At 42.1% G+C, this 17,804-nt stretch overlaps 1 protein-coding gene across 1 annotated transcript in view; it reads left to right on the forward strand.

Moving 5' to 3' along the window:
- Ttn (titin) overlaps nucleotides 1-17,804 on the forward strand; it is a 275,595-nt gene that overhangs the window by 15,562 nt on the left and 242,229 nt on the right. The window contains 21 exon segments of the mRNA XM_051166126.1: nucleotides 549-686; nucleotides 1,158-1,295; nucleotides 4,428-4,721; nucleotides 4,808-4,930; nucleotides 6,410-6,697; nucleotides 6,884-6,949; nucleotides 7,614-7,872; nucleotides 8,083-8,143; nucleotides 8,260-8,475; nucleotides 9,796-9,938; nucleotides 10,845-11,050; nucleotides 11,312-11,545; nucleotides 11,660-11,904; nucleotides 12,772-13,055; nucleotides 13,173-13,337; nucleotides 13,443-13,611; nucleotides 13,728-15,421; nucleotides 15,707-15,988; nucleotides 16,431-16,697; nucleotides 16,789-17,061; nucleotides 17,469-17,732. Coding sequence (XP_051022083.1) covers nucleotides 549-686; nucleotides 1,158-1,295; nucleotides 4,428-4,721; nucleotides 4,808-4,930; nucleotides 6,410-6,697; nucleotides 6,884-6,949; nucleotides 7,614-7,872; nucleotides 8,083-8,143; nucleotides 8,260-8,475; nucleotides 9,796-9,938; nucleotides 10,845-11,050; nucleotides 11,312-11,545; nucleotides 11,660-11,904; nucleotides 12,772-13,055; nucleotides 13,173-13,337; nucleotides 13,443-13,611; nucleotides 13,728-15,421; nucleotides 15,707-15,988; nucleotides 16,431-16,697; nucleotides 16,789-17,061; nucleotides 17,469-17,732 — 5,809 coding nt within the window.

The raw sequence follows: 17,804 nt of genomic DNA on the forward strand, positions 1-17,804 counted from the left end.
TCCTGCCCGCGTGAAAGTCACTCGCAAGCCATCCACATTTTCATCACGGCTCTTAATCATCACTTCTTCTCAAACTCTCACAGCTCCATCACCACCCATCTGGCTTTCACTGTCACTCTCATTTCTAACTCTCAGCTTCTCTTTCGATTGCTACTAATAGATTACGATTCACTTTAATATCTTCCTATGGATGTAGATAGACTCCAATATGCAAGACAAAAATCATGTACCTTTTAAGTGTCTACTAGAACTCTGCATACAGTATAATATGAACATGTGACAGAGAGGAGGAACGTGTCTCAGGTTTTTTTTTTTTTTTTTTTTTTTTTCTTTTTTTCCTAATCCCATTTTTCCTGTCAGTTGTACCATTTTGGTATTTTTGCTAGTAAAACACTATGGCTGATGAAGACAATCCAGTGATGTTTAATGAAGTATCTATGCATAATAAGGAAAATTCTGCCTCTTTCTCCAGTTAATTTGTTTCCTTACTAGAGGCCCAAGAAACTTATTGACATTTTCTTACCTTTCTCCTGAACTCATATAACCAGATGATGAAGGAAACTAGGAAAACAGTGGTACCCAAAGTCATAGTTGCCACACCCAAGATTAAAGAGCAAGATTTAGTATCAAGAAGTAGAGAAGCCATCACTACCAAAAGAGATCAAGTGCAAATAACTCAGGAAAAGGTGAATGCAAATATTTGAGATGTGGAAAGTTCATCTGTAAGCTAATCTCTAGTAAACCGTTAACTGTTACATAGTGTGAATTATTGATGTTTCCCTTTTTAAGTTCATAACTAAACGTAGTAAACATGTGACTGAGTACCATTAATTTCTCCTTCATGCTTGGTATTCACCCACCCATAATCCTTGTAATTCATTTTGTTCATCCTCAATTTTTGCATGAGCATTAGCACTTTAGTTTAATTTTAAAAGGCAATGTGGGAAAGCATCTGGAGATGATTTTGCAGCTAACATTGCTATGTTCTGTGATTCTCAGGCATACTATGCTGGCACTGCTAAGAGTTATTTAACCATGGGTGATTTTTACTTTTGCATCCCACAAGCAAGGGAATGGAGTGGGGGGGGGGGGGGAGGTCATACCTTGTGTGTCTGAAGCCCATACAACTTAAACTTTGCTTTTACCGTAATGATCAGATGAGAAAGGAAGCTGAAAAAACTGCCTTATCAACGATAGCAGTTGCTACTGCTAAAGCCAAAGAGCAAGAGACAGTTCTGAGATCTAGAGAAGCCATGGTCACTAGACAAGAACACATGCAAGTTACCCATGGAAAGGTGACTGTGTTATTCCAGTGTGGAGCCACAATAATCCATTAATACCAAATCTCATGTGAAACCCCCCATTATAACACATTAATCCAAACGTCAATCTTCTTGTGTAGGAGACACTATTAATCAGGTTTGGTTTTAGACAATTAAACCAATCTGGAACTAAAAGGTAAAATTATTCATTGTACTTAACATTGCAGCATATTTCTATTAGTGTGTTCTTATCGTTGTTTTCAACTTTTTATTATTAACATGTAGAAATCCTCCACACATTAATGACTGGAATTGCATGTGGGCTGATTTTAAGAGACTCAATGAATGAAAAAAAATGTTGCATATAGGCAGTGATAAGTCTTATAGCGGTGTGTGTGTGTGTGTGTGTGTGTGTGTGTGTGTGGTGTGTGGTTGTGTGGTGTGTGTGTGTGAGTTTACTGGGGAGTCATGAGTTCGATGCTTTATGCCACAATCAAAGGATTTATTTCAATTACCTGTGATTTTCTTCATGTGAAACTTTACCTTTCTTCTTCCTTTAAATACCAGAGTCAAGAAACTGAGAAAATTATAGAGCCTGTTTTAGCAGCCTTCACCAAAGCTGCATAAGACGCAGTCTTGAGCAATCTAGAAAAAGATATATGCAGCCAGAACTGTTACACATAAGCTATGAAAAGGGCGCTGTGACTGTTCACAGCTATGCAAACCCCGTGAATTACCTCCCATAACTATAGCTCCTCCAAATGTGCCACTTACCCAGGTTTATTCTGCACCAGGAACTGGCCGCTGAAGTGTTCAGTTCTGTTGGCACTGCTTCTGTGCTGCTTCTGTTGCCCTCGGTGTACGTTTCTATCACAATACCTTCACTTGATTTTTTTTTCCAATACAAGTTTTAAGATAAGATTCAAATGCTTATCAAATCTAATAGTGGCACGTCTGCCTCCTAGAAGTCTCATACGCAACAAGCTTTCCCATGAGCCATATCTCAAGAATTATGGTTAATTTTCATTTCTGTCTTCATCCACATAAATGTGTCTGTCTTGGTTTTGTTGTGGAATATTAGCTAAGAAAGGAGGCTGAGAAAATGTCCCTACCTGAATTAATAGTAACTGCTGCTGAGCCAGCCACACTGCCGAGGGCCACAGAAAGACTGGCCATTGAGCAAGAACACATGGATTTGCAAGAGGAGATGAGAACTGGTGCTGTGGAGGTGAAATCACTGTTTCATCCCATCATCAGCCCATATAGCTTCTCACTGTAGTGCTCCCACTCTGTGCTCCCCATGGTCCATTTAATCGCTTTACTTGCCAACAAGATTTGAGAGATGCTTAGATTCCATCTGAGTCCTCCAGAGGCATAGTTAGCATTTCTAGTTATAAAAGACCACATTACATAACACTTAGCTTAAATCAATTCTCAGCATTTAACTGGTGTAAATTGGGGTCTCCTAACCCAATTTGTGTTCATGCTTACATCTGGGATCCAAAAATAAAAAGGATGCTTAAGTCTCCTAAAGAATAAAAACAGCTACCAGTGCTCAGTACTCATTTGCAGTCATCCACCAAATAGTATATGTATATGGATTTTGACATATATATATTAATTCAAGAAAGAGGCACATTATTCCACAATTTAAAATATACTACCATATTTAAGATTTTTTGGTTATACTTTTAAACTTAGGAGCAATATTTGTTATCTTGGTTGTGCAAATTTTGGTCAACTGAAACCTTGAGTCAGCTTTCTTACCATTGGAATAGAAGTAAAACACCCTCAGGTTTTCTTATAACACAGGCTGCTGGAAAGGTGCCAGTGAAATACACTGAAAATTCCATTTTCCCACACAGAGTAAGTCTCTGTTGAAGATGAACATGGAGAAACACCTATAGAGTCAACTAGTTGCCCATATGTTTTTAGTAAAAGAAACCACAGATAAAAATAATTAACTTTGAGCTTCATATAGCTATTGTAGCTCCTCTGAAATGCAATGTGAAGGAATGATGCTATTTGCAGTCTTTCATGTCAGGTCAGATTTTTATACTTCTGAGAAGGAATTTCCCAATAAAGCCCATGATCATAAAGGGCTCAATTTCATCTTTTAAAGGGCCATGATTATGTCTTAGGCATGTTTTGGAGGCTACTTTTAAAGGTATCTAGGCTCTGTATTTGAAGCACATTTCAGATACATATTAAAATGTAGCCGTAGCAGAAGTGAAGACTGAAGATTAATAGATGGGCACAGCCTTACTTCTAAAGTGGCCTGGACAGCCGCGGCCATGTGACCTTTTAGAATGTTTCCGGTGCGGCACAGAACTAAATTATGCATGCCTCGCCGGCTGCTTCACTGCGTTTACAAGAACATCTTAGCAAATTGTGGTCTCCTTCATGATAATCAGATTCATAAGGAGGAGGAAATAATATTTGTCTCTCTCTTCGCTTTAACTCTCAACAAAGAAGAACGCAAATTGAACTTCAGCGTGAAAGGTTGTTCTCTTGAATCCAAATACGATAACGCTTTCATTTCAGTCACAATGTTTTCCTTCGTGTGCTTTAAGAGATCTATTCTTCTAATAGATTGAATAAAGCTTATCCCTCCTGAGTCAAAAGTAAACTCGGGTGCTCATTCTCCGTTCGGGAGCTTTCATTTTTATCTACCATTTGCATGCAACTTTGTCACTCAGCAGCAATTGATTTCTCTGGATGTGGTGATGACAGTGTTTGAGTATTCTTTTATCTTTGCTGTTGCCATGCCGACACCAGACTAAATGATTGACAAAATAATAAAAAATAATCAATGAGGGCAACCTGCTCCAAAGTTCTTATTTCCCAGTATCTAGCCTAGGTAAAGTGCTTGAAATACGCAAAATGTCCTCAGGATTTCACATACATACTGTGCTGCCCTGCCTTGTGTCTGTATGGTCAACTGTCTAGTATATAGCAGGTAGGGATAGTATATCTAAATAAGAGTCTTTGCAAGAAAATATTAATGAAATACAAATCCTTGAAAGAGCCAAGTTATGTTTCTTGAATACTCTACCTTTGTTTTGAGTTACTAGAAGAGCTCTCCCGGGATGGTGTCCCTAGGAGGACATGTTCAAGTGTGACTTTGACATTGCTGTCTACTAACTTGGGAAACCTTGTCTGTAGGTGGGTGCTGGGAAAAAAGCAGAAGCTGTGGCAACAGTTGTAGCTGCTGTGGACCAGGCCCGCGTGCGAGAACCCAGAGAGCCCGGGCATGTAGAGGAATCATACACTCAACAGACCACGTTAGAATATGGCTACAAAGAACACGTTTCTACCACCAAGGTGCCCGAGCAGCCCCAGCGCCCAGCCTCAGAACCCCACATTGTCCCTAAAGCACCCAAGCCTGCCGAGGTTCAGGCTCCTTCTGAGACTCATATCAAAATGACTGAGCAAATGGGAATGCACATATCATCACAGGTGAGTCCACTGCGCTACAGGACGCAGCCGCGTGTGCTGTAGGCAACACGGTGAACAGTGACGTCACTGAGCTTCATTTACTGCAGGTCAAGAAAACTACAGATATCTCAACCGAAAGATTAGTCCATGTGGATAAACGCCCCCGCACAGCAAGCCCTCATTTTACTGTTTCAAAGATTACTGTACCTAAGACAGAACCTGGATATGAGGTAAGATGTGGAAGGTAATAAAGAAATGGATAACTAAAAGAAGACTAGTTCCTTGATGTAGAGCACTTTTGTGTAGCCGTTGTGGGTCCCTTTCCCATGAGGTACTGGTGTTCATGGTGGACTCAGAGGCCCAGCTTTGTCTTCTGACGAAGGTCTCCTAGGGTGAAGTCAATAAAAAGTAGTTATCTTCCAACCCTGAGAAGACAAAACCCACACAGTTCTTTTGTTCAGTGACGGTTCAGACTCAGTTGGCTTTGATTACAGTGTATTTCTGATCATTGTGTAAATGGTAGTAGTTTATACTACTGTATGGTATACAGTAAAGTGCTGCGAGACACTTTGAGTAATTTAACTGCATGGATTTTAATAAGAGAATGTGATATATGAAGTCAGATATGTGCATGACCCATATAGCCAAGTGGAGAATGCCTGCTTCCACCTGTCACATAGACCTGTGGCAGTCACTCAAATGTGCAATCACAAAACGTCCTTAGAACTGACCAATTAGGAAACTTGGTTTGAGTTCCCCACCATAATGGTTCCTATATGCAGCATCATTTGCTGTCACAGGACAGCTACATTGGATGTGGAGTGACACAGCTCTGGCCTGGAGTCAGTTCTGCCACATGGGAAATGTCACAGTCCTCAATGCTAGCCACCAAGAACGTGCCCTTTCCCTCTCTGTCCTCAAAGAGTCCTAAGCAGTGCATGGTGCCTGTGTTTAGGGATATTTTTAACTTACTACTGGGGCCGGAATAACCACACACATACCCCAGAACCGAGGCAGCGAGGATGCCATCATGGCACTTTTCCTGAATGTAGACCCATGGCTAACATTCAAAGGTGCAACCACAAAATGCCTCTTGGAATTTATCGATATTGGGCTGGAGAGATGGCTCAGAGATTAAGGCACTGTCTGCCCTTCCAGAGGTTCTGAGTTCAATTCCCAGCAACCAAATGTTGGCTCATGACCATCTGTAATGGGATTTGATCCCCTCCTCTGTCATGCATGCAAATAGAACACTCATATAAACAAACAAACAAATAAATAAATAAATGGTTTTTTTAAAAATAATTTATTGATATTTTAAATTTGTATTTTGAAATTTTTGTTATGGTGCAGGTTCCAAATGCAGCATTCATTAGAATTCACTCATTAGAGTTAAGTGACGACAATTTCTGATCAATCTCTAGAAGAGCCATAAAATAAGGGGTACCGGGGACAACTCTTTAAAGGGGTGATTATTAAAGTTTTCTAACTAAACACAACCGACCAATAGCTTTATAAATCGGTTGGTCTCTGCCTTTTTGTTAAATGTAAAAGGGATAATGAAAGTATTCAGTCATATAGAAAATAGACTAAAGCCAACCGTGCTGCATGTGCCCGTAATGCCAGCACCCAGGGGCAGGCAGACTGAGGCTCCATACTGAGATGCCCGTGCCATGCATGTACTACCATCGCATTGCTCTTCCCTCCAGGCATCGATAGCCGGTAGCGCTATCGCCACATTACAGAAAGAGTTGTCAGCCACATCTTCTACTCAGAAGATCACCAAATCCGTGAAGGCACCCACTGTAAAGCCCGGAGAGACGAGAGTAAGGGCAGAGCCCACCCCTTCCCCACAGTTTCCCTTCGCTGACATGCCAGCTCCAGATACTTACAAGAGTCAGGCTGGCATTGAGGTGAAGAAGGAAGTTGGTGTGAGCATCAGCGGCAGCACTGTTCGTGAGGAGCACTTCGAAGTCCTGCATGGACGTGAAGCCAAGGTGGGTCACTGAGCTATTGGTGGTGACTGGCCAGGAGGAGGCTGCCTTTCCTCTCTGCTGTGCCATATCAAGCATGCTACAGAAGCGGGGTGGTTCTTACAGAAGTACTTGTATTATGCGCTGATGGTTCATGAGAAGCCCCTCAATTTCATGGGCATTTTGTAACCTTCTTTCTCCAAACCTTAGGTAACAGAAACAGCAAGAGTGCCTGCACCTGCCGAGCTCCCTGTTACCCCACCTACTTTGGTCTCGGTGAGTAAACACATGAACAGAGCGGGCCCCTGTTTCCCTGTGCCCAAACCCCTTCAACATGTGCTAGCAAAGACCAGTTCCTCACACTTCAGGAAAGTGCCCTTAGTGGGTTTACAGACTCTGGCTTTTGCACAGCACCCTACTTGGCCAGGAAAGAGGGGGTGTTCCATGCAACAACCATCCTTCTTGTGTGTTGATGATCCTGATCTGTGAGGCCTTGCTTTAGGGGCTGTGGGATTATGAAGGCCAACCGGGCCGCCTTGAAGCCTTTGCCTTCCCATCAGTGGGCGCGTTTAAAAATAGATATACTTGATAACACATAGAAAGTTTTTAGCACCCTGATGGACGGACCGTGAGCAGGGCAGGTCTATTTACAGATCCCATGGGAAAGCTTTGCTGATTGGTGGTGTTTGGTGACATGTCTTTTTTTTTTCATGTTTTAATTTTATTGATTTATTCATATTACATCTCATGTCTTATAGTTCCTCTAGACTGTAAACATGTGAGACTAACAGAAGCTTCTCGGCTATATGTACAGTGTTCTTGTAACTCCGCTACAGAGACTGGATATGCCTGACATTGATTTCAAATCGGGAATATTCCAGTTTCTGAGGTGATTAATGAACACATGCACAGGAGTATTTCCTTTTTCTTCTCTTTTCAGGGCTTAAAAAATGTGACTGTGATAGAAGGCGAATCAGTCACCTTGGAGTGCCACATCTCTGGATACCCATCCCCCAAAGTGACATGGTACAGAGAAGACTACCAAGTCGAAAGCTCCATTGATTTCCAGATAACCTTCCAGAGCGGAATCGCTCGTCTCATGATCCGTGAAGCCTTTGCGGAGGACAGCGGGCGGTTTACCTGCAGCGCTGTGAACGAGGCTGGGACCGTCAGCACTTCCTGCTACCTTGCCGTGCAAGGTTAGTAGCGTCCCTTCTTGTTCCTAATGTCTGTCAGCATCACCTCTTTCAGCAGCCACACCTTCTTGTAGCAGTTTGTACACACTTCAGAGTGCTATCCAGTACGGAAGTTACAAAATAGACTACAGGGCCCACTGGCTCTCCATACAAACTGTAGTGGCTAATGGAGCAGGCTGAGGGCTTACTTCAATGTCACCTTCTGTCTTCTAGTGTCGGAAGACTTTGAAAAGGAAACAACTCTGACTGAGAAATTTGCCACAGAAGAGAAACGGTAAACCATTTTTCCACTGGTTTGGTTGCTGGGTTTGCATGGTTTTGACATTTCTTTCCTGTAGTAATCGGCCGACTGCTACCTAGCAGCTAACAGAAATGGCATTCTCTTGCCAGCTTCATCGAGTCACGAGATGTTGTAATGACCGACACTAGCATTACCGAGGAGCAGGCAGGGCCTGGAGAGCCCGCTGCACCTTTCTTCATTTCAAAGCCGGTGGTCCAGAAACTGGTGGAAGGTGGGAGTGTTGTGTTTGAGTGCCAGATCGGTGGCAACCCAAAGCCCCATGTCTACTGGAAAAAATCTGGTGTTCCTCTCACGACCGGATACAGGTATTTGATGGTTGGATGATGGATTATTCTATGGTGCAATGTATAAACATATAACTATGTAGATATTCTAAAGAGTATGCAGATATGTCGCCGTCCCAAAGAAAAGGAGAAAGTGCCTTTTCCATTGATCCCTGAATGCAGATTTGTCATAATGAAGCAGGATTAGTTAGTCTGGAGTGTTTTTATATTCTCACACAGTTTGGAGGGTTGTTTTGAGGTACAAGGGATTGACATAAGGCTTCTTACATGCTAGACAAGCACTCTACAATATTTCCAGCCTTTACATATAGAGTTGTCTTGAGAAATAAAGCTTTGCAAGAAAAGGAGATGGAGCCGGGTACAGTGGCGCACGTCTGTACGCCCAGCACTTGAGGAGGAAGAGGTAGGCGATGGCTGTGAGTTCCGGGCCAGCCTGGTCTACAAAGTGAGTCCAGGACAGCCAAGGCTACACAGAGAAACCCTGTCTAGAAAAAACAAAAAGGAAAGAAAGAAAGAAAGAAAGAAAGAGAGAAAGAAAGAAAGAGAGAAAGGGAGGTGGAAGGTATATTTTACATCTCCAGCTTAATTAATTGATAGTGTTACAAAATGGAATATTCTACACACCCAATTCCAGAAAATATTTGAGAGAACTTCCAATAGAGGCATACTATAATTAATTTGCTAGACAATAAAAAATAGAGGTTATGTAATGCAAAAGGCTAATTATGCATAAAAACCTGTATTAATACACACTTACAATTGAATAAAAAGACAGTGTGAACACATAGGTATAATCTCTTATGAACTGGTACTACAACAAACCAGGATCTCAGCACTGAGGTATTTAGAATTGTAGTTTTGATTAGCCATTTACCTTTACATTTAATAACTAACAAAGAGAAAATACCTCTGTCTAAATACCCATGTCACCTGCCAGCCCAAACAATGAGGGCACACACCTCCCTGTGTGGCATTGTATTCTGTTAGCTGGCTTGTTTTGTAGACATGTGTTTCCTGATGTAGGCCAGATAAACCTGAACTTCTGGGATAAAGCAAAGCTAGGTGGCTCGGCATCCCATTTCTCTAGGACAATCAGCATATGCCACTATGCCAGCCTGAATAATATTAGAGATAAAAAAATTTAAGTTGTTTGTCCCTCACTACACATTACATGCATTTTCTCGGTTTTCAGCAAATTTATGATTCCTTTTGGCAGAGCTTAGACATGAGACTTCAGCCAGTGAATTCTGTATCACAGAGCCATTTACAAGTAAAGTCAGCTCTTTTACTCTAAGGAGGGCTGCTTATGACCGATGTTTTCATTTATTCATTTCCATGAAGATACAAAGTGAGTTCTAACAAACAAACTGGTGAGTGCCGACTGGTGATCTCTATGACTTTTGCTGACGATGCTGGAGAGTACACCATTGTCATCCGAAACAAGCACGGGGAAACCTCTGCATCTGCCTCCTTGCTGGAGGAAGGTAAGGACCGCGCTGAGTAGTTCCTGCACAAAATGAGCTGGCATGCAGGGGAGCATCTGTGCCTGTGTGTGTGCGTGTGCATGTGTGCATGTGTGCGTGTGTGAGCTTCCTGCTCCTCATAGTTTGTTCCCTTTCCTTTTGGTCTCAGCGACACAGCTGATGATGGTTTAAACTGCAAGGCCTTGAAAGCCACACTTCAGCTAAGCTGCTGAGTTATAACGCAATGTCTATTGGGCGAAGGAGACTTTCTTCCATTCCCTGGAGATGCATCCCTCACCATGGATGGTAGTGGCGAATTGGAGGATTACCCTCCTTGCCTTCAGAGAGTAGTGGCTCTCCACTTCTCTTGCTGCCTGGCAAGCATGTGCCAAGACCGGTGCTGGAGCTGCCAGTATTTTATAGAAAAGCTGAGAGTCAGGATTTAGCAATGCTCACAATTTAAAGAAAAAAAACATTGTAGCATTCATGCCAAATAAAATGCTGTTCTTGAGTCACCATTAGTCTCGGCTAGCTTTTCGTGTTTACGGGAGACCATCCCATATGCTGTCTCTCTTGGTTTGCTCCAGACCCCTTTAAAGAAGTTAGCTTCTTATCCTCATTCAGCAGTTAAAGCATAGGAAACTCTGAAAGGAAAATGAATAGTTATTAGTAGCCTCAGAGAAAATGAGGAAGGCCTCAAGGAGTGACTACTGCTTTCAAATTCTGTATACAGTGGTTTTACTTATTAATGTACATTTGGTTTCGGGATCAAATCTAATAAATATTTATCGAACAATTTTTGATAATGAAAATTTGGAAAATCTGGCTTTGCTTAATTTATCCTAGACATGTTTTCCTGATTGAATAGTGACATGAATGTTTTGGATAAGAGCACCCCAAAAACTGACTTTCATTCTTGCCTCTTAGCTGACTATGAGGCACTGGTGAAGTCCCAGCAAGAAATGCTTTACCAGACACAAATGAGCACATTTATTCAAGAACCCAAAGTGGGAGAAGTAGCTCCTGGATTTGCATATTCTGACTATGAAAAAGAATATGAAAAGGAGCAAGCCTTAATTAGGAAGAAAATGGCCAAGGATACTGTGATGGTCAGAACTTTTGTAGAAGATCAAGTGAGTAAAACAATAACCATTTCACAAATTGCATTTTCCCCTATAATTTCCCATTTTTGATAAATTCATCTTCAGCCATTTGCAGGTCAGTTTCACTGCTAACCATAGGAACCGTCTACATCCACTAGAGAATCTAGAACTTTCTAGATTCTCACAGTTACAGATGTCAAAGTCTAATACTGAACCTAATATGTATCTTTAAAGACCTTCCATCAGTGAAGATCTCAATTTTTAATAAACTATCATTTTTTTACTATGTAGGAATTCCATATTTCTTCCTTTGAAGAGAGGCTAATTAAAGAAATTGAATACAGAATAATAAAGACGACACTGGAAGAGCTTCTTGAGGAAGATGGAGAAGAAAAGATGGCAGTTGACATTTCTGAATCTGAAGCTATTGAATCAGGATTCGATATCAGAATCAAAAACTATAGAATTCTCGAGGGGATGGGTGTCACTTTCCATTGCAAGATGTCTGGATATCCATTACCCAAGGTAAAATAAAAATATTTGTGGAGGTATGCCCTCCATGCTATGGTAAAGTCACAAACAGGTTATACGGTGACAGTTTAGCCCTAATGTATTCTCGATGTATGATGTTCTCTCCAGATTGCGTGGTATAAAGATGGCAAACGCATCAGACATGGGGAAAGGTACCAAATGGACTTCCTGCAGGATGGCAGAGCCAGTCTGCGCATACCAGTTGTCCTTCCAGAGGATGAGGGCATCTACACTGCGTTCGCCAGCAATATTAAAGGAAATGCAATTTGCTCGGGGAAGCTGTACGTAGAGCCTGCTGCTCCGTTCAGTGCCCCAACTTACATGCCCACTCCAGAAGCAGTGAGCAGAATCAGGTAAGGCTTAATCTTGGAGTTGAATGGTGGTCCAATTTACAACAGCAAGCATCCCAGGAGCAAATACAAGCGTGCCTTATGCAAAGTGAGGACCAAAACAGCACAGAAGCTAACCTCTGGTGATGCTGGCAATTGCCAAGAGATTTTATCTCTTGCTCTTTGATGATCAAAGGAATTTTAATCAATATGACAAACTATTTTCTTATGTCTAACAGAACAATAGCACCTATGTGTTTAATGGTCTTAATGAATGATAACCTGGATTTTTATAGCAACCCTACAAGGGAGTGGCTGTTTTCATTGCTATATTTGGAAATGGGAACACTGAGATTCCAGTAGGAAATCAGTTCAGTTCATCCCACACGATAGTCACATTATAAATGCAAGCCAGTCTAAATGCAAAATTAGTATAGGGGTTTGCATCGTTTTGTTAGCAAATCCAATTTCTACATTTCCCCCTCTTCTTCCATAAAAACATTTTCTTTTCTCTACATTTACTTATTTAGTTAAACTAATGAACATGTATTAATATAGTTTAAAAATTGAACCAAGGAAATAGAATGACTAATTTAGATAAAGGTGAGGTAGAAAGGATAGTATTATGGGCTGCCTAGGATTTTGAGTCTGAGTATCTGGCTGTGTTGAATGAATGGGTTTTAATATAATCAAAACATAACATTAGGGACAATAGAAATATATTCTTCTTGGGGGAATCAGTGGGTTTGAGGTGCATTCTAAAACAGGCAGAAGTACATTCTAAACTAACATTCACAATTAAGGCAGAAAGGTATTTGTTTCTGTTTCTGTTTTTCTGTGTCTTATATATTCTTCATGAAAATAAATAATGGCTTACTTTTGTTTTTTCAGGTCTGTTTCTCCACGTTCCGTGAGCAGGTCACCTATACGCATGTCTCCTGCGATGTCCCCTGCACGGATGTCTCCTGCACGGATGTCCCCAGCACGAATGTCACCTGCACGGATGTCCCCTGGACGCAGGCTGGAGGAAACAGATGAATCACAACTGGAAAGGCTGTATAAGCCAGTCTTTGTGTTAAAACCTGCTTCTTTCAAATGCTTAGAAGGACAGACTGCCAGATTTGACTTAAAGGTTGTGGGTAGACCCATGCCAGAGACGCTCTGGTTTCACAACGGTGAGCACAATGCAGTTTTATTGACGAGCCACCGAACACATAAATAAACTTATGTGTGTACATCCAACAGTACAAAAAAAACCCTTTTAATATCTGCTCTTGCTTGTTTTTTAACAGGACAGCAAATTGTCAATGATTATACACATAAAGTCGTCATTAAAGAAGATGGGACTCAGTCACTCATCATTGTCCCTGCATCACCCAGTGACTCGGGAGAGTGGACCGTGGTTGCCCAAAACAGAGCAGGAAAATCCACAATATCTGTGACTTTAACCGTGGAAGGTAAAACAAGAGTTTTGTTAACATGAAAACAAGCTATTACATCACTTAGGTGGTAAACAGGTATTCCAGCCCCGGCTGCTCTAAGCCGTGACCTTTCTCTTTCAGCTGTGGAGCACCAGATAAAGCCAGTGTTTGTGGAAAAGCTGAGAAATGTGAACATAAAGGAAGGGTCCATGCTTCAAATGATAGTCAGAGCTACGGGCAACCCCAACCCTGACATCGTGTGGCTGAAAAACAGTGACATCATTGTGCCTCACAAGTACCCAAGGATCAGGTATGCTTGAAAAGATAATTAAATTAAACTTTCTATACAAATCCACCAGTCGAGTAAGCAGAAAGTGCCAGCGCTATATTGATTTTATATATATATATATATTTTTTTTTAAATAGAATTGAAGGAACCAAAGGAGAAGCCGCCCTTAAGATTGATTCCACTATCAGCCAAGATTCTGCCTGGTATACAGCCACTGCTATTAACAAGGCGGGCCGGGACACCACAAGGTGCAAAGTCAATATTGAAGTTGAATTTGCGGAACCTGAACCGGAAAGAAAGCTCATCATCCCACGGGGGACATACAGAGCAAAGGAGATTGCTGCCCCAGAGCTGGAGCCCCTCCATTTGAGGTACGGCCAAGAGCAGTGGGAAGAGGGGGACCTCTACGACAAGGAAAAGCAGCAGAAACCGTTTTTCAAGAAGAAACTCACTTCCCTTCGACTGAAACGCTTCGGGCCTGCCCACTTTGAGTGCAGACTAACACCCATTGGCGACCCAACGATGGTGGTCGAGTGGCTGCACGACGGTAAGCCGCTGGAGGCGGCCAACAGGCTCCGGATGATTAATGAATTCGGATACTGCAGCCTTGATTATGGAGTCGCGTATTCTAGAGACAGTGGTGTCATCACGTGCAGAGCCACTAACAAATACGGTACTGATCACACATCTGCTACCCTTATTGTAAAAGATGAGAAAAGTCTAGTGGAAGAATCTCAGTTGCCTGAGGGAAAGAAAGGCTTGCAGAGGATAGAAGAACTAGAGAGAATGGCTCACGAAGGCGCCCTCACGGGTGTAACAACAGATCAAAAGGAAAAGCAAAAGCCAGACATTGTCTTGTTCCCAGAGCCAGTGAGAGTGCTTGAAGGGGAGACAGCCAGATTCCGTTGCCGGGTAACAGGCTACCCTCAGCCCAAGGTCAACTGGTACCTCAACGGACAGCTCATCCGTAAGAGCAAAAGATTCAGAGTTCGCTATGATGGCATTCATTATCTGGATATTGTGGACTGCAAATCCTACGATACAGGGGAAGTAAAAGTCACTGCAGAAAATCCTGAAGGCATGACAGAGCATAAAGTCAAACTTGAAATCCAACAGAGGGAGGATTTCAGATCCGTCCTCAGGCGAGCTCCTGAGCCAAAGCCTGAATTGCACGTGCACGAGCCAGGAAAACTTCAGTTTGAAGTGCAGAAGGTGGACAGACCTCTTGGCACCAGTGAAACCAAAGAAGTGGTGAAGCTGAAGAGGGCTGAAAGGATTACCCACGAGAAGGTATCCGAGGAGTCTGAAGAACTGCGCAGCAAATTTAAGCGCAGGACAGAAGAGGGCTACTACGAGGCTATCACAGCCGTGGAGCTGAAGTCTCGCAAGAAGGATGAATCTTATGAGGAACTCCTCAAGAAGACTAAAGATGAGCTCCTGCACTGGACCAAAGAGTTAACCGAAGAAGAGAAGAAAGCCCTTGCCGAGGAAGGCAAAGTCACGATTCCAATGTTTAAGCCAGAGAGAATTGAGCTTAGTCCTAGTATGGAGGCGCCCAAAATCTTCGAACGAATCCAAAGCCAGACAGTTGGCCAAGGGTCGGATGCTCACTTTAGAGTCCGAGTGGTGGGGAAACCAGACCCTGAATGTGAATGGTACAAAAATGGTGTAAAAATTGAGCGGTCTGACCGGATCTACTGGTACTGGCCAGAAGACAATGTTTGTGAACTGGTCATAAGAGACGTGACTGCTGAAGACTCGGCCAGCATCATGGTAAAGGCTGTCAACATAGCTGGGGAAACCTCAAGTCATGCATTTTTACTTGTCCAAGGTAACCTGAAATGTTTTGCCTAACAGTGTCTCCTCTCTCTTTCTCTCTCTCTCTCCCCCTCTCTCCCCCTCCCTGCTCCTCTCTCCTCTCTCTCCTCTCTTTGTTCTCTCTCTCCCTCCCTCCTTCTATCCCTTGCCTTCCTCTCTCTCTTTCCTTCCCTCCCTCCCCCACCTCTCTCTCTCTCTCTCTCTGCCCATGATTGTCCCTTAACATATTTAAATGCTTTTCTTTTCCCCATTATTCAAATTGAGAGTTTAATTGTGTTCTTTCCCCCTCCCCTTGTAGCCAAGCAATTGATCACTTTCACACAAGATCTGCAAGATGTTGTTGCTAAGGAAAAGGACACCATGGCAACGTTTGAATGTGAAACTTCAGAACCATTTGTCAAAGTAAAATGGTATAAAGACGGTATTGAGATTCATGCAGGAGATAAGTATAGGATGCACTCTGACCGAAAGGTTCACTTCCTGTCTGTGCTGACCATTGACACCTCTGATGCTGAAGACTATAGCTGTGTACTTGTGGAAGATGAAAACATCAAAACAACAGCAAAACTTATTGTGGAAGGTAAAAGAAATAATGACTGCATTGCTTGCTGGAGCCATTTTTTATTCTGTGATAAAACGAGCTAAAGATTTGTTCTTTCAAAAATAATTTTAATGAATATATATAAACTTTATATCTGGTGTCATCAATTTATATTGTTAAGACTATTGACAATTTGAATTTTTTTTTTTTTTTTTTGGAAGCAGTATTACTTTCTTGCCTCACTTTAAAATGCCTTAATTGAGATACATCTCCCTGGTTCCAAACTAATTCAAAAATTAAAATAACTTACCTGTATTAAAATTTCTCAGCCCACCAGCAGGAAGCTATGGAAGACAATTCCTGAAAGTGGAAGGGGAAATAATAGATGTATAAGGCAACACCTCTCTCTACACTCTAACTGTATAACTCTCCCAAGACATTCATTTTGTTTATTCATTTTATTCTTCACTTTATTCTTCAGGTGCAGTTGTTGAGTTTCTGAAAGAACTTCAGGACATAGAAGTCCCAGAGTCATACTCAGGAGAGTTAGAGTGTATTATATCCCCGGAAAACATAGAAGGCAAATGGTATCACAACGATGTGGAGCTAAAGTCCAACGGCAAATACTCAATCACATCCCGCCGCGGGCGCCAGAACCTCACTGTCAAGGATGTAACCAAGGAGGACCAGGGAGAATACAGCTTTGTTGTCGATGGGAAAAAGACAACCTGTAAACTAAAGATGAAACGTGAGTCTTCCCATCCCTGACAGCTGCACTTTTCATCAGCAGGGTTAATGACAAAATAACAACATTCCTTTTCTTCCCCTATCTCTCACAGCCCGACCTATTGCTATTCTCCAAGGACTTAGTGACCAAAAGGTCTGCGAGGGTGACATTGTTCAGCTTGAAGTCAAAGTCTCCTTAGAAAATGTGGAAGGTGTCTGGATGAAAGACGGCCAAGAAGTACAGCACAGTGATAGAGTTCATATTGTGATAGACAAACAGTCCCACATGCTACTTATTGAAGACATGACCAAAGAAGATGCTGGGAACTACTCCTTCACTATTCCTGCCCTTGGACTCTCTACCAGTGGGCGTGTCTCTGTCTATAGTGAGTCTTACATAGTCTTATGTTAATTATTATCCTTAAAAATATTGTGAGCTGCATGTGGTGGCGCACACCTTTAGTCCTAGCACTCAGAGGCAGAGACAGGTGTATCTCTGTGAGTTCGAGGCCAGCCTGGTCTACAAAGAGAGTCCAGAACAGCCAAGGCTCTGTGTAACAGAGAAGCCCTGTCTTTAAAATAAATAAATAAATAAATAAATAAATAAATAAATAAATGTGATGCTAGGGACCAAAAGCAAGGTGTTTCGCATATAAAGCAAGATCCCTATGCTGAACTATAATCCCAGATCTAGTTTTATGTCCCCATTAGTATTGAGCTAAAGAACTTGAATGTGCAGAAATTTTAAATGAATTTCACATTCACACAATTCCTTCTGTGTCTTCTTTTGCAGGTGTTGATGTGATAACACCTCTTAAAGATGTCAGTGTGATTGAAGGTACAAAGGCTGTCCTTGAATGCAAGGTCTCAGTCCCCGACGTGACATCTGTTAAATGGTACCTAAATGATGAACAGATCAAGCCTGACGACCGTGTACAATCCATTGTCAAAGGCACCAAACAGCGACTTGTGATTAACCGAACACATGCTTCTGACGAGGGGCCTTGCAAGCTGGTGGTTGGCAGGGTCGAAACCAGCTGCAACCTCTCTGTGGAGAGTAAGGGCCGTTCTACGTCACTAGTCATTGCTTCAAGCATCTTCCAGTCTCCCTGTGATAATGACCATCTAA

This window comes from Acomys russatus, chromosome 24, assembly GCF_903995435.1.
Source record: "Acomys russatus chromosome 24, mAcoRus1.1, whole genome shotgun sequence".
Classification (NCBI taxonomy): Eukaryota; Metazoa; Chordata; class Mammalia; order Rodentia; family Muridae; genus Acomys; species Acomys russatus.